Below are 22,582 nucleotides of genomic sequence, written 5' to 3' on the forward strand. Positions count from 1 at the left end.
ACAGGAACTCGGCCCGCACACACCCGGCCACTCGCACACAGAGCCTCACAGACAGCTGCCCGCGCCAATTCAGCTCCCGGTAAGCTATATTCGAATTTTAAGACGCACCCCTCATTTTTCTCCCAAATTTTTGGAAGGAAAAGTGCGTCTTATAATCTGAAAAATACAGTATACGTCATTGTGTCAGCCATAAAGAAAACATGCAGAACTGGAAAATTAAGGTGTATGTGGATGTAAGTCAAGATAAATCCTGTATAATGCCTTTTTTTATTATTTTACTTTTGTCTTTTTTTCTTTTATTTTTGTGTAAAAAAAAAACAAAAGTATTTTAGGACAGATAATGGTATTAACTAACCACAAAAGATATATTTTCAGGCATCCAGAGCACACAAGTTTCTTCTTCAGGCAATGATGCTAATAAAAGACTTAAGGACCAGCACAATATATAAAATGTGTTCAGATAGGATATCATAATACATCATTAAGACAGCTACCGTAATTAAAACTAAACTTTTGTTACAGATGGATGGGCACTAGATGTGATGACCTAGTTCATAGACCTGTAATCAATCGGCTACTATTTTTAAGTATTGAGTGAATCTACTTATGAATTGTGAGTGACAAATAGTGGATAATTTTTGTTTTCGTTATTACTCTTCTTAAGTTTAGTTGTTTGAGGGTTTTTTTTTAGCTTAACCCAATATACAGATACTGCTGTAAAATGGGTTAAGATGTTCTACTATGTCAAACTGATATAAAATCTGTCCCCTAATTGGCAAATCTGTATTCTTATGCAGTGATATTGTCACGCCATGTTGAGGAAACACCAGGAGAGGGGCACAACAACAGGAGTACACCAGGAAAGATGTAAAGGAAGATCCTGTGATAAGGAGAGAATTCATCACCTCACACTCTCACACTGATCTCTGTGCTCCTTAATATCCCTAGATAGGTCATTTCCCCTGTGCATGATCACAGGCCTAGGTCCTGGTTGACCCTAGACTTGCCCTGGCTAATGAGCAGACCGGCAAGACAGTAGTCTTACTACTAATATAAATAGAAAACAAGGGAGGGGAGACAGATACAAAAGAATTCCAAATCTTCTCCAGGGAGGGAACCGCATCCACTGGAAAGATAACCACAGCTTTAATCAGAGATCAACTTCTTCTCAATTCAATATAGAATGAATTATCACTGGCATATGGAAGAGCCAGGAGTGAGTTTAAATAATGACGGGGAGTGGCATTAAAGTGTACCGGCTAAGATTAGAGTTAAATGGAATCTAAGCAGAATCAACAAGGAACCCGTAACCCCTTCAGCACTAAATGAAGTTAAATACAATCATGTTAAAGAGAACCTGTGATCTGCAAATCGCCGTGACCTTTTAATCACAGATACTGCATATGATATATCCCATAAAAGTGCTATATGAAGTAAGAAGGTTCGGAAACATAGGAAACCTAGGGATCAGCTGTAAATATCTGGGAAGTGGAATTTGGTTGTCATAACTAAGGCTAGGTTCACATCAATTGTGATACGGTGAGCACTATGTCAGGATTTCCATCAAGGTGCCGAAAAACTGTATTGTGTCAGGAACCACAACAGAGCCATTCACTTGAATGAAGCTGACGGAGTCATTGTGGACACATGTATAGCCTCTGTGCTATTCGTCTTTTTCCAGACATACCCAAAAACGTGCAAATCCCATTATTGTGCATGTCTGAAAAAGATGAATACTGCGAGGACACAGGTCAGACAGTGAGCACAGTGACTGTCCACTTCATTAACGTGAATAGTTCCTTCGGGGCTCTGTGAGGGATCTTAAAGGACAAAAAAGCAGGGACCCACGGCAAATCTCATGACTTAGAATTGCAACAACTTCAGAGAATATGAAGGCACAGAAAAGAAAAGTCTTTAATTTTTGCAATATTGTGAACAAACCATCTCATGAAGCCAAAATCATGCTATCTAAATATTTATTGAAATGATGCTTCAAGACAGTAAATTTTAAACAACAAATCAAACAGATTGGTAAAGTGCAAAAGGGGAATAGAAAAGACCCCACATGCCCCTGGATAGATGTTCAAAATATATAAAATAGGGTGAATCTATTCATAAAAGAGGTAGACAAACAGGTGCAAAGTTGCCCTAGTAAAATAGTCCAGTCGTAGTAATCAGACCTCAAAATCAACACTCACCCATATTAATGTAATGACAGACCAGGGTTGCACGTGGGGACCAGCGTCCCGACACGTGTTTCACGTCTCCTACGCTTCTTTGGGGAACAGTAGGGATCTTGCAGTAATACAATGTATTAATGTGAACACTTACCCTAAGAAATAGATACAGTCGTAGTAATCAGACCTCAAAATGAACACTCACCCATATTAATGTAATGACAGACCAGGGTTGCACGTGGGGACCAGCGTCCCGACACGTGTTTCACGTCTCCTACGCTTCTTCGGGGGACAGTAGGGATCTTGCAGTAATACAATGTATTAATGTGAACACTTACCCTAAGAAATAGATACATTGGAATTTTGGATTACGAACATAATTGGTTCCAGTCGTGTGCTCTTAAACCAAGTTATTCTTATATCAAAGCGAATTTTCCCATAGGAAATAACTGAAACACAGGCAATTCGTTCCACAACCCAAAAATATTTACTGTATTTATACAAACTTATTACAGTAATACAAAATAATGTACTGTATTCATATAAAATTATTACCGTACACTAATACAAAATACTGTACAGTAAAAAACATATCAAACAAATTAAACTTCACATTGGCTTACAATAGAATTGTTGGTGTGCAGGAGGAGCACTATAGAGGAAAAATGATGTATAAATATGACAACCTTTATTCTAGTACAGTACACAAAAACACTCCCCAAATATTTTCTCCATAAAATAAGGGCAGAACTAAGCCAAATGTAGGGTAGGAATACTGCACAGGCAATTAGATTACAGTACAAGCAATGCGATGTACTGGTTAGCAGAAGGAAAGTACAATACTATATCCACTGATGCATGTTGATAGACATGCTATATAGTATATACTGTACTGTGCAATGGTATACTGTATACAGTACATATGTACAGAACGTTACCTCCAGAGCGGGTCAGAGCGTGGTGAAATGACAGAACCAGAAGTGTGCACAATGAATATTTGCTCTTATTGCAAAGCATTGCTCTTAAACTAAATTACAAATTGCTGAAAAGCTTTGCTTGTCTTGCAAAACGCTCTCAAACCAAGTTACTCTTAATCCAAGGTTCCACTGTACATGCTTTACAAAAAAAGACAACTACAGGTTTGTTGGGGGTTTTTTTTCTGTGTAATTTCAATACCATTAAATGTTAATTTTGTCATGATGGGTTTCTTCAATTATATTTATTCCAATGTGAAAAATTCAGGCCGAGCACATCCACCCGGATCGCAAACATCTGCACATGGAAGGGATTGTAGAGCTTGGATGATTTCCAAATAGTTGCTCAAATATAATTGTTACTCACAATGGGAAGAATTAACCATTCTCTAGCATTCTTGTAAATTTATGCAGCGGATGCTCTGGTTTTTAGCAGGTGGAAGAATAAAGCAGTCCTGGGGTTAGGCACATGCTGCAGGAAATACAGATCTTATCGTTTCTAATAATCACCATTACAAATGGTTACATTATTTTAGTAACTTTTGTTTGTAATGAGCTTGAAAGGGGTTTTCCAAGAATTATAATCAATGTACTCTAATATTCCTAAAGTGCACTATGCTTTTAACTATGTGATGCAAGATCAGCATTAATGGAATGTCTTAGAAATTGATAAATCTGCCCTTTAATTTGCTTTGGACGATGTATTGTCCTATGATGAGGAAATATTTGCTATTAGCCCTTCAGAGTTAAGGTTCAGGATATTATTGGGTATTAAGTCAGACATACTCCTTGTGGATCCCTTTTCCCTCATACTGGCACACACTGATACTGACCCGCAACACACATCCGTTTAATTTGTACGTGTGCGGTACGTATTTGCACGTACCGGAGACACGTACACACGGAGACCCATGTTATTTTATGGTAGATGGCACACACACGTAAAAGCACACGGAACGTGTGACCGTGTGGTAAGTACGTGTGTGCGCTTTTCTACACGGACAACATGTCCGTTTTTGGCCGGCAGCACGCAGGCACGGACACGCTTTAGTCTATGGGTCTGTGCCTGCACGTACCGCACACGGAGTATGTCCGTGTTCAGCACGTTTCATGCGTGTGCGTTTTTACACTAGCGATCTTTTCTTTTGTTTTTTTTTTAATTAAATTCAGTCTACTTACCTTTTTTTCTGCTGTTCTCAGTCATACTTACATTGGCGCTCGGATTTTTTCTTCCCCCGGCTCATACCGCTCCCCGATCACCAGCGCGGCGAGGAACAGCTGTGCAGAGAATACGCGGCAACAATTACTTTGAATTTGCCGGACGCTCATTAATCAATCTCGTATTCCCTGCTTTCCCCACCCACAGACGCCTGTGATTGGTTGCAGTCAGACACGCCCCTCACGCTGAGTGACAGCTGTCTCACTGCAACCAATCACAGCAGCCGGTGGGCGTGTCTATAATGTGCAGTAAAATAAATAAATAATTTAAAAAAACGGCGTGCGGTCCCCCCCAATTTTAATACCAGCCAGATAAAGCCATACGGCTGAAGGCTGGTATTCTCAGGATGGGGAGCTCCACGTTATGGGGAGCCCCCCAGCCTAACAATATCAGTCAGCAGCCGCCCAGAATTGCCGCATACATTAGATGCGACAGTTCTGGGACTGTACCCGGCTCTTCCCGATTTGCCCTGGTGCGTTGGCAAATCGGGGTAATAAGGAGTTATTGGCAGCCCATAGCTGCCAATAAGTCCTAGATTAATCATGTCAGGCGTCTCCCTGAGATACCTTTTATGATTGATCTGTAAATTACAGTAAATAAACACACACACACCTGAAAAAAATCATTTATTAGAAATAAAAAACGTACCCATTACTAATGTTTTAAATCCCTTCTGATTCAGCAATTTGTGTTTACTTATTCTGCAATAGTGAAATGCTGTTCATGCATGTGAGTGCTGCAGCCGATTGCAGTCATGTCTGCACCAGCATATCATTAGTACAGGGAAGTACACAAAGACCTGCAGAGGTCAATAGAGCGGTAATGCAGGACCAGCAAGGATTTAAAGCGAACCAATCACCAGGATTTTAATATATAGCCTAAAGGGGAGGATCAACAGGCAGGGGGGCGGGAATCACTATCAAAACCCACTCCAGCTGTTAGCTGATCGGTAGCTGCTGCCAATCAAAGCTGTTTATTTTACAAACTTTATTTGTGTTTCAAAAACTATAAATCTGAACTGACAACTAAAGATGTATAGAATCAGCCTGATAGTGGGAGTATAGCACTGGCTTTAGGTTATATAGGAAAATCCTGGTGATTGGTTCCCTTTAAAAGGTGAACTATGGTTAATTAATTGTGTTTTGTTACATCTTTTAAGGAAGGATTTAAAAACCCCAGGCAACCTCTTAAGGGCCATTTACACGCTGCAACATTGCTAACGATATATCATCGGGGTCACGAAGTTTGTGACGCACATCCGGCGCCGTTAGTGACATCGCAGCGTGTGACACCTAGGAGCGACCTTAAACGATCGCAAAAGAGTGAAAAATCGTTGGTCTGTGAGACATCGTTCAAAAAACAAAAATCGTTGTCTGGTCAGTAGCGAGGTTGTTCGTCGTTCCTGCGGCACCACACATCGCTCCGTGTGACACCGCAGGAACGACGAACATCTCCTTACCTGCCATCCACCGGCAATGAGGAAGGAAGGAGGTGGACGGCATGTTCCGGCCGCTCATCTCCGCCCCTCCTCTGCTATTGGTTGGCCGCTTAGTGATGCCTCAGTGACATCGCTATGACGCCGAACGCACCTCCCCCTTGAAGGAGGGATTGTTCGGCGGTCACAGCGATGTCGCTGAAAAGGTATGTGCGTGTGACGCTGCCGTAGCGATAATGTTCGCTACGGCAGCAATCACCAAATGTTGCACAAACGACGGGGGCGGGTGCTATCGCGCACGACATCGCTAGCTATCGCTGGCGATGTCGCAGTGTGTAAAGCACCCTTAAGAGGGAACCAATAACCAGGATTTTGGTATATAATCTAAAGCCAGTGCTATACTGGCACTATCAGGCTGATTCTATGCAAACCTGTAGTGGTCAGCTCGGATCTTTAGGTTTTGAAATCCAAGAAAGTAAAGTTTATAAAATCACCAGATTCTTGAGTGACAGCAGCTGAGGATTAAATAATATCGGGGGGGGGGGGGTATTCAGAGTTATCACCTCCCCCTGTTAGAATTAGCATAAGTATTATGCAATCGACCTTGCAACACCTGTGGTGAGGTTATACCCATGTGACAAGAAGGGGCGAGGCCTCAGCTAACAGACAAATGTTGCTTCCTTGTATAAGCTTTGTTGGCCACGTTTTTTTTTATATATTTTTTGAGCTTTTGTTCCTGCCATAAATTTATTCTTAGATTTAGGTCAGCTAATTTTCTGGGCCATTCTAGAAGCTTTATTTTCATTCTCTGAAACCAATTATTTCCTTGGCTGTGTGTTTGTAATCAATGTCTTGCTGAAAGAAAGATGGCTGCAGATTTTTATCAGTATCGTCTCAGTACATTTGTCCATTTATCCTTTGTTCAATTACATGAAGTTTGACAGTGCTGTTTGCTGAAAAACAGCTTCACATCATGATGTTCCTACCTCCAAACATCACTGTTGGTATGGTATTTTGGAGTGATATGCAGTGCCTTTTGGCCTCCAAACATGGTGTGTATTAGCTCATCCAAAGGGTTAAATTTTTGGGCTCATCTGATCAGACTATATTTTTTCTAATATTTCACAGGCTTGTTTAAATTGTCCAAACTTTCAACATGCTTGAACTGTCACAATGAGTATGGAATAGTGAGGAACCAGGGCTCTTAGGCTGTCACTCTAGCTAGGGGGCCTTATACTATCCCTAACCTCAGGGATACTCCTCATGGTGGAGATGCCCGAGTCTCCTTCCTGGCCCTGCCCCTGACAAGTCCTGATCTGACAGGATACTAGTGTGATGAAACCCGCAATTAAAGACAGACAAGGAAAAACCAAAACTCTGTCACATAGCACACACACACAAAGGTAAAGACAATAAGAAATTCTGGAGGAAAAATGAGCAGGAAGGAAGCTACAAAACAGGGGTAAAGTCCACAACTGCACCAAGCAAAAAGCACAACTTTCACCAGAAAGTCTCGGATACCACACCTCACAGAACAACATAGACAAACTATAGCTGGCATAGCTGGAAGGATTCAACCAGCATAAATAGGAGGGGAGCAGATGTGATAGGTCTCCTCACAACATGTGATAAATGGAGCAAGCAGTCCAGCAGAGATTAACTCTTGCTAGTCTACCTATGATTTAGCACACAGCAGGTTGACACATGATTCTGCCTGTGTTGATCCAAGACACCAGAGAAACCATCAGGGGGAGTGACAAAATCTGAATTCTGAACAGAGCCTGATGCTGCCATGACAGTCTGCGAAGTTTATGCAAAACTCTGTGTGACATGAACATGCTATTCGTTCAGCAATTTAGTCTTGCATGATGAGCGTGCATACAGGTCATGGAGGTTGAGTGCATTAGTTATTGTTTTCTTTGAAACAATTGTACCTGCTGATTCCAGGTCTTTCCATACCTCTTCATAGGTGGTTCTTGGACAACTCTTCTGATAATTCTTTTCACTCTTCTGTCTGAAATCTTGCGGGGAGCACCTGTTCATGGACGGTTTATGGTGAAATTATGTTCTTTCCACTTCAGGATTATGCTCAACAGTGTTTACTGGAATATTCAGTAGTTTTGTAACAGATGACATCAGTATGTTTTGTAACAATAAGATTGCAAAGATGTTGAGACAGGTCACTGGTTTTACTCATCATGAGATGTTTCTTGTGTGACACTTTGGTAAAGAGACACCTTTTTATAGACCATCAGTTAAACCAGTTTTCTAATTACTTATAGATTTTAGTTGGTGTCATGACTTTCCATTGTTTTTTGCACCTCTCTTTCTTCATGTTTTCAATACCTTTTCCTATAGATTTATAAAATCTCAAATACAGAGATCTGTAACCCACAGATATTTCCTAACCAATGCCTGCAGCTTTTTGTCACAAGAGTGCAAAGTATTTATCGTCTAGATGAGTATTTCATACATTTCTAAGTCCATGTCTCCTATATATTAAAGAGTAACCATTGTTTTCATTTTTTTTTTCACAAATCAATATTACAGGAGAACATATGCAACTTAAAAAAAAAGTCGTATTGGAGAAATCCGCTTCTTTTTCCTGGAGTGATGATTTAAGGCCGCTTTACACACTGCGACATCGCTCAAGTGATCTCGTTGGGGTCACGGAATTGGTGGTCGCTTTAGCGATGCCGTTGTGTGTGACACCTTTGAGCGATTTTGCATGGTTGCAAAAACGTGCAAAATCGCTCATCGGTGACATGGGGGTCCATTCTCTAATATTGTTGCTGCAGCAGTAACGAAGTTGTTCCTCGTTCCTGCGGCAGCACACATCGGTACGTGTGACACCGCAGGAACGAGGAAGCTGTCCTTACCTGCATTCCGCCCGCAATGCGGAAGGAAGGAGGTGGGTGGGATGTTCGTCCCGCTCATCTCCGCCCCTCCGCTTCTATTGGGCGGCGGTTCAGTGACGTCACTATGACGCTGAACGAACCGCCCCCTTCGAAAGGAGGTGTTTCGCCGGTCACAGCGACGTCGCAGGGAAGGTAAGTCTGTGTGACGGGTCTGGGCGATGTTTTGTGCCACGGGCAGCGATTTGCCCATGTCGCACAACCGATGGGGGCGGGTACCCATGCTAGCGATATCGGTCACGATATCGCAGCATGTAAAGCGGCCTTTAGTCACTCAGTTCTGAATTCACAAATAAAATCTGTTTTCAGTGAATACAGCCTTTCCCATTTTTTTTTAAAATAGGATGACAGTTGGTGCTTGTAAAGTTCTATGGAGGTATGGAACTGTCCATTCAGGAGAACTTGGAGCAAAATGTCAGTGTCTGTCTCTGGCTCCCTCCTCCTCCCCTTCCCACTCCATATTATCTTATAAGCACCAGCTCTCATCTATCTCATTAATGGGAAAATCGGTCTTCACTGAATACAGATCTTACCATGAAGAGAGAGTGAAAAACCATTCCAGGAGGAGAAAGAAGCAGATTTCTGTGATGAGATAATGTTACAATGTTTCTTATTTTTATGTGTGCTATTGATTTATGAAGTAAATATTAAAATGACTTTTCCTTAAGGCTGTGTCCACGGGAGAATGTAGCTGCGGATTTTTCTGCATCAAAAACCGCAGCTTTCCCGCCAAATCCGCACCTTTTCAGAGGTGCGGATTTACCGCGGAATTGCCGCGGATTTTGGTGCGGATTTTTTTTTTTATTTTCCCATTAAGCCAAAATCCGGATGAAAATCCGCAACAATAATTGACATGTTGCAGATTTTTCCAGATCAAAATTCGCACCAAATCCGCTGCAGAAAAATCCGCAGCGTGGGCACAGCATTTCCAAAATGCCATAGAAATGGCTGGGGAGTGCCTGAGCTGCAGATTTTCGGGAAATCTGCGGCTTTTCCGCGAGAAATCCGCCGCAAAATCTGCACATTTTCCGCAGCGTGGCCACATAGCCTAAGTGTATGCCAACATTTAAGAGATTATTATTATCTTTGCTCTATGAAATTCAATAGACAGTGAAATTGTATATCTTCGGAAACAATATTATTTTTATGTGACATTGGAGAGTGTCATTTGAGAATGTGGGTAGCATGTGTGTGCGTCTGTGGTTATTTAGTCATCCTATTAATACATCCTATGCTACAGAAGAGGGGTGGTTCGGGAGGGACCAGCTGACTGTCAGAGAAGAAGGAGGAGGATGGACAACAGGTGGTCTTAAGACATGCTGTCTGAGGCACTGCTCAGAGCAAACATGTCACCCATCAGTGTGCAGGGGTTTGCTTTCTTGTGTCGCCTGCATATTCAGCTGATCCTTGGCACCGGCTTAGCGTGCCCATAGCGACAACCGGCCATGGCTGTCAGACATGAGCTTAGCAAAACCATCAGGAGGATAGCACGTCTCTTTTTCTGGTTCCCCAAATCACTGAGAATCACAAGGAGTAGGAAGCTGAAGCTTCTATGGAGAACTGCTGGTAAGATGACATGGTCACCCTGCATGCCTTCTACATGCTGAGCATTGATTGCAGCTCTGCTGCTTTTCTACCATTTTTCTCACTCCATTGAGTTTTCAGTAACGCTTGTGTGTCGTACACTAGAGGCAGTGAAAGGGTTAGGCTGGTGTGATGTGGGCCTGCAGAACAGAGCATTGCAGAGCCATGCACACAATGGAAATGCCATTGCTGCACCGGCTGCTATAGATAGAATGGAGTAATGGATGATGACTGCTGCTGATTCGGATCCATGCAGCACCTCCGGAATGACAGGTGAATGCCTGCTCTGCATGGTTATACCTCTGGATACAGCATCTCTGCAGATTACCGGCTTTTTGCATTGTGGGGTCTTGAAAACTATACATCATGGTTGTGCAATGCATTGCCGCTCTATCTACAGAAATAGAGGATCTTACCATTCATATATCCTTTTATCATGGACCTTCGAGTGCTGCACCAAGGACCAACTAGGATCAGTGTGCGCTCATTAGTCCAGAGCATTTGCAGGGTTAATAACCATAGCAATCCAATTTGAAGGTTAAATGTCATTTTATAGATCATGCCTTGTTAAAACATACGAACGCTATGATCAATGTTTATTATGTATTTTCCCCACCAATTTGTGCTACTCATTGACTTTCTTGTAAAAAAAAATCACGATTGCATGTTGTATTTTTACCTTTATGTACAATACAAGATTATATATAAGGTATCACTCCTAGAATACTTTTGTCATTTTAGGGCATAAAAGTATTTACATCATATTTGTACCTTGAAACCTTAAACCAATTCTGTTTATAATATTAGAATATATCAACATTCTTCTCCCTTATAAGCGGTTTTATCCTAATTTTGCTCTCATATTGCTGTCATATTGGAATAGTCTGCAGCCAGAGCAATGAATGAGAAGGTGAATTTATCCTGGGGTGAAAAACTTATATCACTCCTGTGAATGTTGACCCTTGTCTGCTACATTGCTCCTTAAAAGGAATTTGTCAGCAGGTTTTTGCTATGTAAGCTGAAGACAGCATGCTGCAAGGGTTAACACAAGGAGTTCATGGATACCTGTCTTGTCAAGGTCCAATCTGTTGTTTATTTTCTATGTTTGTTTAAGCAGCAGGACTTATCATTGCTGGGACTACAATGTCACACATACAGCAGTCACGCCTCCTCCTCTTTATGACACCTCACTGCTCAATCTCTATTAAGATTCTGGTGTGGGCAGGGACAGCTGCTTGGGCTCAGCTACATGACTAAACCTAAAAATTCAGATTGTATCAGAACGGCTGCACACAGTAATCTAAGTGATATATTGTTGGATTGAGGATCTCTTTACCTACATTATGCTGCTCTCAGACTAGGTAGCAAAAACCTGGTCACAGATTCCCTTTAAGTATGGCTTATCAGTTTACCTACACCTAGAAAATTACATGACGGTGGGCTTGGGTGTAGTCACACACCACATAACTGAGCGAAAACAAATTTGGTAAATTTGTATCTACTGCATTGCTGCACAGGCACCCGCTCCCGAAATTTTGGTTGTTTTGTATTTTGTGTCATGTTTTGTACAGGGGTAAGTGCTATAAGGATTCCCAGTAGTGGACAAAGTAAGACATTTTGCTATAGAGATTACAGTTCTACAGAAATATCTTTGCGGGGATATTGTGGGGGTTTGTCCTGACATGATAAATTATTTTAAAATGTACTTTTATTTCAAGGATGGCAATTTCTTTTATAACATTTTGCTGGAACAAAGGGTAGTCTCGTCATTCTTGAAGTCTATCATTTCAGACTATCTGCACAGATCTTGTCTCTCTGTTAAGGACCCAGTGCATACTTATTTTATATAGACAGCCGACTACACTGGGCACCAGGTAATACTTTCCAGTGGTGATACTATAGGGAAATCAAACACTTGCAGCTGGATTTCCCACAAGATCACAAGTGATTACTGTAGATGCCAATTGTGGTATAATGGGTGATCAGCTTATTTACAATAAGAAAAAGGGATTTCCTAAAGTGGTCAAGAATTGCATATGAAAGTAGAATGGTATCTTCCTAGATTTGTGTGTCTTAACTATATAATTGCGATGAAACTTCTGAAGAGGTTGTCCTTCTGAGAAACTCCTATTCCCATTTGTACCTCAAAGTGGTTGTCACGGGAGACAGTCATGTGGTTTCGGGCCATAGAAGGTCACAGCGTTTGGCTGCACAGCATGCTCCCTGGCTTTCCATTGTTCCTGCTGTCAGTATTCATTGTAGTAGGTAGCTTTCCTACTGGATTCATCTCCCCCTGTTGGACACAGCAGGTGCTTGCCTTCCACCCAGCTGCTGATCATCAGCATTTATCTGGGTGCTTAAATACCCCCTCTTTCCTTGGACTAGTGCTGGTGATATTTTCAGTTTATTCAAACCTTGGTTGCAAGCAGGTGGCTTGTACTCCTCTGTGGTATCATTGTTGAATACTTTGCTGAAATTCTACCTGTGTCATCTGTAGATAAGTAGTTCATGCATTTTTCCTCTGTATGTCTTCCTTGTGTCATCTATAGTGGTTACTGGGGTTGACAAAAAGCTCATTTGATCTGTTCCTTATTTAGGGTTCAGCACTAGGGATACCTAGGGTCAGGTATCCAGCTCAGCTGATAGGTGCGGAACCTATCTAGGGTGGTGAGGGCCTCAAGGACCAGTAGTAGGTTTGGTCAGGGGTCACCATCTTCCCTTTCCCTAGACATTAGGTTTTTTTCCTTCCCTTCCCTTTTCGCCATTCGCTTGGTACTTCCCTGTACCTAGCGTGACAGTGGTTTGGTGAAGGGAGTAGATAATCCATTCTATTAATCTCCAGTATTAATATGTGGCTCCTCTGCCAAGCAACTATGAGCATATTAACTGTCTACCTACTGTCTATTAAGAATAGTACAATGTTTTTCCCGTGTTCTTCTTCATCCCTGACCACACAGCCAGTAACCGCAGAGAACTCTGATCTAGATATAGGTCTATGAGACATACAGGAGAAATTAGTGACGCTGAGTACTTTATGTCATTTTGAAATATGCAGCATATATTTATAACAAGCACACATAGAGCCAATGACTTCCTCTTCCATCGTCAGTCTGTGCATCTCTCATACAAAAGAGTATAGGTGACAGAAACCGTGAATACTGGTGGGCTTGGTTCACTGTATGATGGGGGGGTCTACTGACTCTCTCGAAAAATATCGTCAGTGTAAAAAAAGAATCTGGCAATGTGAAATTCTAATGGTTGATCCTATTGTTTCAATGAAAACAAGAAAGGTTGGTCAGCTCACCAATAAAGGCAGAGTGGATATGCTTGGTCCCAAGAAGTGCACTGATCAGTCAGAGCAGCTACAATATTGTCAGGGCCAGGTGGACGGGTAGACCCAGGAGGTGGATCCACTGGGCCGAACTCCTAGATGGTGGTAAGGGGTCCGGTAGCTGGAGCACTATAGGCAGCAGAACAGTCCGTGCATACGAGTATAACGGAGAAGTCCCTGGGACCACGGAGTCACTGATGGTAGTCCGGGTGACGCAGCTCAGGTTCGGAAGCCGAGAAGATGTCAGGCGGGGTCCGGAACCTTTGGAGCGAGATGACTGGTCACCGCAGGGATCCGAGATGGTACGGACTGTCAGGATGGCAGATGGACAGCGTTCGGGGGTTTCGGAATTCGGCAGGACCGGATGGCGAGGCAGGCACGGCTCTACAAGAGAGATAGGTGAGTATATCATAGAGACACCAGGAGACCTGACTCCTAGCTTAAGAAACACGAAGATCAGGCCCCGCCCCCTTGGACATCAAACCCCTTTATACCCTGTACCTGTTTGCATCATTTCCTGTTAATGGACGCTGGCCCTTTAAGAAAGGGTCAATGACCGCGCGCGCGCCCTAATGCGCATGCGCGCGGCCCGAGTGCCAGAAGCCAGAGCAGGAAGCTGCGAGGAGGAAGCAGCAGGGCCGGGCTGGGGCTGAGAAGCCGACGGGCGCCGGGAGCGGGGACCAGGACGCCGGGGACGCGCCGGCAATGGATGCTGGAGAGCGGGGAGCGGCGGTGACCGGACCAAGGAACCGGGAAGCGAGGCAGGGGAGCCGGGGAGCGTGACAGGTGAGCCGGGGGCAGCGCAGGGGACCCGGGGAGCGTGACAGTACCCCCCCCCCCACACCCCCCTCCCCGCACCCGGGACAGGAAGGCACGGATCAGCGGAGTACCCACATTCTCCCGGGGCTCCCAGGACCTATCCTCAGGACCATACCCTGCCCAGTCCACCAGGAACAACTGTCGACCTCGTACGGTCTTCATGGCCACGATATCCCTTACCGCATAGATGTCGTCATCGGCTATAGGAGGAGGAGCCGAACTGGCAGCAGCGGAGAAGGGACCAAGGACAACCGGCTTGAGCAGGGAGACGTGGAAGGAGTTGGGTATCCTCATCGTGGCCGGGAGCTGGAGCTTGTAGGAGACCTCATTGATTTTGCTGAGGACTTTAAACGGCCCGATGTAGCGAGGACCCAGCTTGTAGGATGGTATCTTCAATCGGACGTACTTGGAAGCAAGCCAGACTAGATCACCAGGAGAGAAACACGGAGGGTCCAGACGTCTCTTGTCTGCATGTCTCTTCATCCGAAGGGTAGCACGCCCAAGGGACGCCTTGACAGAGTCCCAAATGGTTGCAAAGTCACGAGCTACAGCATCAGCAGCAGGGACATCCGAAGAAGGAGATACAGGCAATGGAACGGAGGGCTGAAGTCCGTAAACGACATGAAAGGGAGAGCTGGAGGACGACTCACTGATGTGGTGGTTATGGGAGAATTCAGCCCAAGGAAGAAGCGTGGACCAGTCGTCGTGATGGGCGTTGACATAGTGCCGTAAGAAGGAGGTCAAGATTTGATTGACCCTCTCCACTTGGCCATTAGACTGAGGATGGTAGGCAGAAGAAAAGTCCAGAGTCACTCCCAGATGTTTGCAGAGCGCCCTCCAGAAGCGGGAGGTGAACTGAGTTCCTCTGTCGGACACAATGTGTGATGGAAAGCCATGCAAGCGGAAGATGTGATGTATATAGGTGTCTGCGAGTTCCTGGGCAAAGGGCAGTCCAGCCATAGGGACGAAATGAGCCATTTTAGAGAACCGATCCACCACGACCCATATGACTGTGTGTCCGGAGGACAATGGCAAGTCCGTAATAAAGTCCATCGCTATGTGTTGCCACGGAACTGAGGGTATCGGCAGAGGCAGAAGACGGCCATATGGCAGGTGTTTGGGCGTCTTGTTCCTGGCACAAGAGGAGCAGGCAGAGACAAAAGCAGCGACGTCCGTGCGAAGGGATGGCCACCAGTAATGGCGTACAATCGCACCCCATGTTCTCTTCTGGCCAGCATGACCGGCTGTTTTCGAGGCATGACCCCAGTGTAACACTTTTTGCCTGTCAGTATCAGAGACATAGGTCTTCCCGGGCGGTATCGGGGCCAGGGTGACCGGAGCCACCGGAATGATTTTGCTAGGACAGATGATGGGTTGGGTAGTCTCCTCCTCCTGCTCCATGGGCATGAAAGACCTGGACAAGGCATCAGCGCGTACGTTCTTGTCCGCGGGTCGGAAATGGAGCTGGAAATCAAACCTGGCAAAGAATAAGGACCACCTGGCTTGCCGTGGGTTCAGTCGCTGAGCAGACCGCAGGTATTCCAGGTTCTTGTGGTCCGTGTAAATAATCACGGGGTACACTGCTCCTTCCAGAAGGTAACGCCATTCCTCCAGAGCCAGTTTGACTGCCAATAGCTCTCGGTCACCGATGGTGTAGTTGCGTTCAGGCGCTGTGAAGCTCTTGGAGAAGAATCCGCAAGTTACCATCTTCCCGGAGGAGGACTTCTGCATGAGCACTGCTCCGGCTCCCGAGGAGGAGGCATCCACCTCCAAGGTGAACTGTCGGTTTAACTCCGGACGGTGGAGTACAGGAGAGGAGGCAAATGCCCGCTACAGAGAGCCAAATGCGGCGTCGGCCGCAGGTGACCAGTCCTTTGGATTAGCCTCCTTCTTGGTCAAAGCGGAGAGAGGAGCAGTCAGAGCAGAGAAGTGAGGGATAAACTGGCGGTAGTAGTTGGCGAATCCCAGGAAACGTTGGATTGCCTTCAGTCCAGAAGGAGGAGGCCAGTTGAGAATGGAGGAGACCTTCTTTGGATCCATCTGCAGTCCGGTATCAGAGATGATGTACCCCAGGAAGGGGAGAGAAGACTGCTCAAAGACACACTTCTCGTACTTGGCGTACAGACGATTCTCTCTCAGTCTTTGTAAAACCAGCTGTACGTTCTCTCTGTGGGTCTGGAGGTCCGGAGAGAAGACAAGGATGTCATCCAGGTACACTACCACACAGACGTAGAGAAGGTCCCGGAAAACGTCGTTCACCAGTTCTTGAAAGACGGCTGGGGCGTTACACAGGCCAAAGGGCATCACGCAGTATTCATAGTGCCCATCGCGAGTGTTGAACGCGGTCTTCCATTCGTCCCCAGAGCGGATGCGTACCAGATTGTAAGCACCCCGAAGATCCAGCTTGGTGAACACACGAGCTCCTCTAAGCCGGTCAAACAATTCGGGGATGAGCGGCAGAGGGTACTTGTTTTTTACGGTGATTTGATTCAATCCCCGGTAATCTATGCATGGGCGTAAGTCGCCCTCTTTCTTCTTGACGAAGAAGAAGCCTGCTCCAGCAGGAGAGGAGGATCTCCGAATGAATCCCCTTGCCAGGCTCTCTGTGATGTAAGTAGACATGGCCCTTGTTTCGGCTGGAGACAATGGATATATCCGTCCTCGAGGTGGTGTAGTTCCTGGGAGCAGGTCGATGGCACAATCGTAAGGACGATGTGGCGGAAGTACCTCAGATTCCTTTTTATCAAAGACGTCTGCGAAGGACCAATAGGCCGAGGGCAGTCCCGGTAGGTTCTCTGGAACCGGAGGTCGTCGGATGGGTTGTATGGTCTTCAGACACTTCTCATGGCACGAAGAGCCCCATCGGGTGATTTCGCCAGTACCCCAGCTGACTGATGGTTCGTGTGTCCGCAACCAGGGAAGTCCCAGCAGGATTTGATGGGACATGTGTGGAAGGACGTAGAGAGCGATGTTCTCGGTGTGCAGGGCACCGATACGCAGTTCGACCGGCCTGGTGATCCAGGAGATGGTGTCAGAGAGGGGTCTCCCATCCACAGAGGCAATCACTAGGGGCTTGTCGAGTGGAGTAACAGGCACCTGGTACTTGTCTACCGTGGCCTGCTGGATGAAATTGCCTGCTGCCCCGGAATCGAGGTATGCCTCAGCCGTGAACCGCGTCTCTCCCGTTGTCACTTGCACAGTCCACGTAACCGGGTCTGAGAGAGTCCCAGCACCTAGGGTGGCCTCTCCTACCAACCCTAGGCTTTGGAGTTTCCCGGCCTCTCTGGACAGAAGCGTAGCAGGTGTGTGCCCTCTCCGCAGTAAAAGCAGAGACCCTTGGCGAGCCGCTCTGCTCGACGTTGTTCAGACTGCCGCACTCGGTCGATCTGCATGGGCTCGTGGACGGGGGCCCCAGCTGTTGATGACTGAAGTACGGAGGGCTTCTGCGGAGGAGAGGAATGCCGTACCGGACGTCTCTCACGGGACACTTCCTTGGATCGCTCCTGAAAGCGAATGTCTACTCGAGTCGCTAGGGCAATCAGGGCATCCAGGGTGGTCGGTACGTCACGACCCGCCAGCTCATCTTTAATTCGCCCCGAGAGTCCTTCCCAGAAGGCGGCGGTTAGGGCCTCGTTGTTCCAGCCGAGTTCTGCAGCCAGGGTGCGAAACCGGATTGCGTATTGACCCACCGTCAGAGTCCCCTGACGTAACCGGAGAAGAGACGAAACAGACGCGGAGGCGCGTCCGGGCTCATCAAAGGTGCCACGGAATGCCTGCAGGAACTCTTGGATGTTCGTGGTCACAGGATCCCCCTTCTCCCACAAGGGGTTCATCCACGCCAGTGCCTCACCCTCTAGATGGGACATGATGAAGGCGACCTTGGCTTGGTCGGAGGCAAACAAATGCGGCAGGTGCGTGAAATGGAGGGAGCATTGGTTTAAGAATCCCCTGCAGGTCTTGGGGTCTCCGGCGTACCGGGGTGGTGAGGCCAAACGAAGTCTGGAAGCTTCTGAAGAAGTCGCCACGGGAGCTGGAGCCGTGGCTTGACTAGTGGAAGCCCGGGATGTTGAAGACGTAACTGCTGCTTGTAGCGTGTTCAGGCGGGCGTCCACAGAAGACATGAATTGCAGCATGCGGGTCTGAGTCTCACGCTGGCGTTGGAGTTCCTCCTGTACGGCTGCTAGTGCTGCAGCGGGATCCATGGCCTGATCTTACTGTCAGGGCCAGGTGGACGGGTAGACCCAGGAGGTGGATCCACTGGGCCGACCTCCTAGATGGTGGTAAGGGGTCCGGTAGCTGGAGCAATATAGGCAGCAGAACAGTCCGTGCATACGAGTATAACGGAGAAGTCCCTGGGACCACGGAGTCACTGATGGTAGTCCGGGTGACGCAGCTCAGGTTCGGAAGCCGAGAAGATGTCAGGCGGGGTCCGGAACCTTTGGAGCGAGATGACGGGTCACCGCAGGGATCCGAGATGGTACGGACTGTCAGGATGGCAGATGGACAGCGTTCGGGGGTTTCGGAATTCGGCAGGACCGGATGGCGAGGCAGGCACGGCTCTACAAGAGAGATAGGTGAGTATATCATAGAGACACCAGGAGACCTGACTCCTAGCTTAAGAAACACGAAGATCAGGCCCCGCCCCCTTGGACATCAAACCCCTTTATACCCTGTACCTGTTTGCATCATTTCCTGTTAATGGACGCTGGCCCTTTAAGAAAGGGTCAATGACCGCGCGCGCGCCCTAATGCGCATGCGCGCGGCCCGAGTGCCAGAAGCCAGAGCAGGAAGCTGCGAGGAGGAAGCAGCAGGGTCGGGCTGGGGCAGAGAAGCCGACGGGCGCCGGGAGCGGGGACCAGGACGCCGGGGACGCGCCGGCAATGGATGCTGGGGAGCGGCGGTGACCGGACCAAGGAACCGGGAAGCGAGGCAGGGGAGCCGGGGAGCGTGACAGGTGAGCCGGGGGGCAGCGCAGGGGACCCGGGGAGCGTGACAAATATGGTCAAGCCGAAAACAGAAATACAAGTGATTTTAAAACTCCATATTTCTGGAATAATTAAAAACTCCATATTAATGCAGCAAGTCCATGTCTGTAATACCCTACACGTTTCGGCCGATGGCCTGACACATGGAGTGTTTTCACCCTGATAAGCTGCTATCAGAGAAGTCTGTGCATGAGTGGAACGTTCCTGTGTATTGGGGATTCGGGAGACAGCTGATGGCTGAGCAGTCATTCACCCTAAAGTAATCTAATATGTATGGGGGTCCTTACTTAACTCCCTTGCAGATTTTATGTGCCTAAAGGTTATTTGAACTGGCTTATTTCAACCAACTTTCTTGCATCAATCAATAAGTCGATTAGCGTTCCTTTACCAGTCTGTTTATAGAAGACGACAGCTGATGGGGACAGAACGATGATACAATCATTCTGTCTGAATACAGCACCCATATTGATAGCAGCACATTCCCCGGTCACACAGGGAGATGTACTTCCTACTATGCTGCCTTTTATTCTGGCATAAATGATCTAATAATCTGAAGAACAAGCATTTTCCTTTCTTCGGTGTCGTGTGTAAAAGGGCCAATGATCCAGAAGGAGCGGTTTTCTAAAATTTTGTTTGTTGATATAAAGCCTATATATATGGGCCCTAACATAGTATTATAAACACTTAGGGTACGTGGCCACGATCAGGACCCAAAGCGTCCTGGACACGGCGAGTCCTGATCTGCAACACAGGAGAACGCAGCTGCCAGTGTCCACAATCTGGGCTTGGGCAGTCTCTCTCTTCTGTTCTCCCTGCGGAGGAGGCTTGCGACTCCACAGCAAACCATTGGCCCGGAAAGTCGCACCACAGGTTATTGTTTGCTGCGGAAAAAACAGGTACAGTGGGCATAGGATTTCTATAAATCCCATCCACTCTGCTTGTACTGTATGTGACGCCCCTGGACTGGTCAGGGCATCTTTAGTGCAGGGCTCAATCCCCCATGGTTCTGGGTTCCCAACATATGGTACTGCATCCATCCGCATCTAAATCCCAACCACACCTCACACCACACCCAGTCAGACACACCAGTGGGCTGCTGAGCTGGAATGGGGCCGCCCACCTAGGGGTCAGGCAGACTGGTGGGAGGGAAGGAAGGACAAGTGAGGAGTAGAGTGTTAGCCCTCGAGAAGTGAGGAGCTGCGAGTGTGTAGCTCCCGAGGGTTACAGGTTGGGTCGCAGACGGTGGTCTGGGCCCGGAAGAGACGGAAACCCGGTTGCAGGGTATTGAGGCTAGGTGCCTAGACCTGGTCTTGGAGGACGGTCAGCAGCTCGAGTCTGATAGCCGGTCCGGGACCGAAATACGGCGGGGTACAGGACCCTAGGTCTGGGAGTAGCTTCAGGTAATCCGGCAATTAACCTGTGGAGGATAGTGACTTTATGGACTGTCCCCAAGAAGCTCAGAGATCAGGGGCACTAGTGCAACCCACAGCAGGCCACAGAAATCCCAAGTGTGAACCCTTGAGAGCGCAGCTCCACTACCAACAAGTAGGGAGCGGGGCCCGGACAGCTTTATGCCAACAGGCCACCAGAACACTTCTAATTTGTGCACTGAGGCAGGCTCCGGACCACCCAGCAGTATTATAGGGGACGGATACCCGGACGGGCTCCCCCAACAGGGCAGCGGCACCCAGAGACTTGGTTACCTTGTCAGAGTCTGCTTTGCGGTCGCATCATCACCAATACTGCCTGAGTACATGGTCCTCCCCTGCTTCCAACCAGCGCTGCGCTCACCTGCAACCAGCATCCCACCATCCAGAGTCCCGGGGCCTCCTGTACCCATGGATGGAGTGTCGTCTGGCTGCCCCGCTCCATTTCGCCCGGGTACTCCCATCGGCAACGGCGGTACTCCTATTACCGCGAACCACGGGTGGCGTCACAAACTCTTATCCCCTGTAAATAGCGCCCTTTACATTTAAGTGGCTGCCAGCCCCCGGGTCCGGAGACCCTCGAGCCACAGCAACCCCGGATCCGAGCGGTTCGACCGCTGCAGGGGCGGCACTTGTACAACACAACGTTTTGGATGCAACTAAAGCATGCTGTGTCCGAATCGCTGTGAACACTGATCATAGGCGCGTACCCTTACATTTTTGTCGACCATCGGCCATTTGCAAAAGCTATAATCTCAAGCAAAGGGTTTACATTAGTTTTCTGTTGTAAAACACTTTGAACATTCACAATTTTTTGTGTGAACTTGCACAAATGATTTGCCATAATTGAAGTTTTCACACCAGTCCCAGCCAGCTGTACCAAAGTGGGCAGAGCAAGGGCAGGGCGAGGATAGGGTAACTCCCATCACTTGTGCCATACCTTACACCAGACAGCTTACTCTAGTAACGGAGTCTCTTACTGAAGTAATATTTATGGCGAGGCCATTTGCAAGACGCGCCTCTTAAGGAATCAGGCTCCTCAGACTCCAGCACACCCCTTAAGACACACGGCATGAAAATCAGACCGAGTGGAGTGCGATAAAACAGCGCATTCCACTCGGACCAATATTAACTTATGTGTCAGCACCCATGAGCGATTATTTTCTCGGCCCCAATCGGACCGAGAAAACAATTGCAGCATGCTGCGATTGTAATGCAAGACTCTTTCCCTCGCACCCATTCAAGTCTCTGGGACGAGAGAAAGATCGCACTGCACTCGCGGTACACCGGTGTAATGCGAGTGCAGAGTGAGAATGGTAATAGCCGGCTAAGGAGGAGAGAAGGAGATAAATCCCTCCCTCCCCTCCTCCATGCCGGTCCGTTCCCCCGCAGCTGAGGTCCGATCGCATGATCAGACCTCAGTCGCATTGACACTCGCATGACACTCGTCTCCTGCTGTGCTGCCAGTGTGAGCCGAGTGTCATACGAGGATCGCATTAGTCGCCATGTGGCCCCGACCTTACTTAAGACTAGAGTCTTAGTTTTGTGGAAATAACTTGAGACGTTAAAAAAAAGTTGCACTCTAATTCAGTCATTGTTATAAATTTATTAGACGGGAGAAAAAATTGATGACTTGAACCTATGAGTTAGAAACAAGATAACCTAGTACATTACATGTGTTCAGAACAATAAGCATTGTTCTGAGATTGAAAGGTT

General features: G+C 47.0%; 1 protein-coding gene across 2 annotated transcripts in view; it reads left to right on the plus strand.

Moving 5' to 3' along the window:
- RASSF3 (Ras association domain family member 3) overlaps positions 1–22,582 on the plus strand; it is a 293,192-nt gene that overhangs the window by 60,465 nt on the left and 210,145 nt on the right. Inside the window, exon 1 of one of the 2 annotated variants that reach the window (XM_075344851.1) lies at positions 10,011–10,286. The exons of the other annotated variant lie outside the window; for it this stretch is intronic. Within the exon in view, the coding sequence (XP_075200966.1) occupies positions 10,166–10,286 (121 nt within the window). The 5' untranslated portion in view covers positions 10,011–10,165. Of the gene's footprint in view, positions 1–10,010; positions 10,287–22,582 lie in introns of those variants that run through there. 2 annotated transcript variants of the gene reach the window in all.

The sequence above is a fragment of the Anomaloglossus baeobatrachus genome, chromosome 4 (assembly GCF_048569485.1).
Source record: "Anomaloglossus baeobatrachus isolate aAnoBae1 chromosome 4, aAnoBae1.hap1, whole genome shotgun sequence".
NCBI classification, from domain to species: Eukaryota; Metazoa; Chordata; class Amphibia; order Anura; family Aromobatidae; genus Anomaloglossus; species Anomaloglossus baeobatrachus.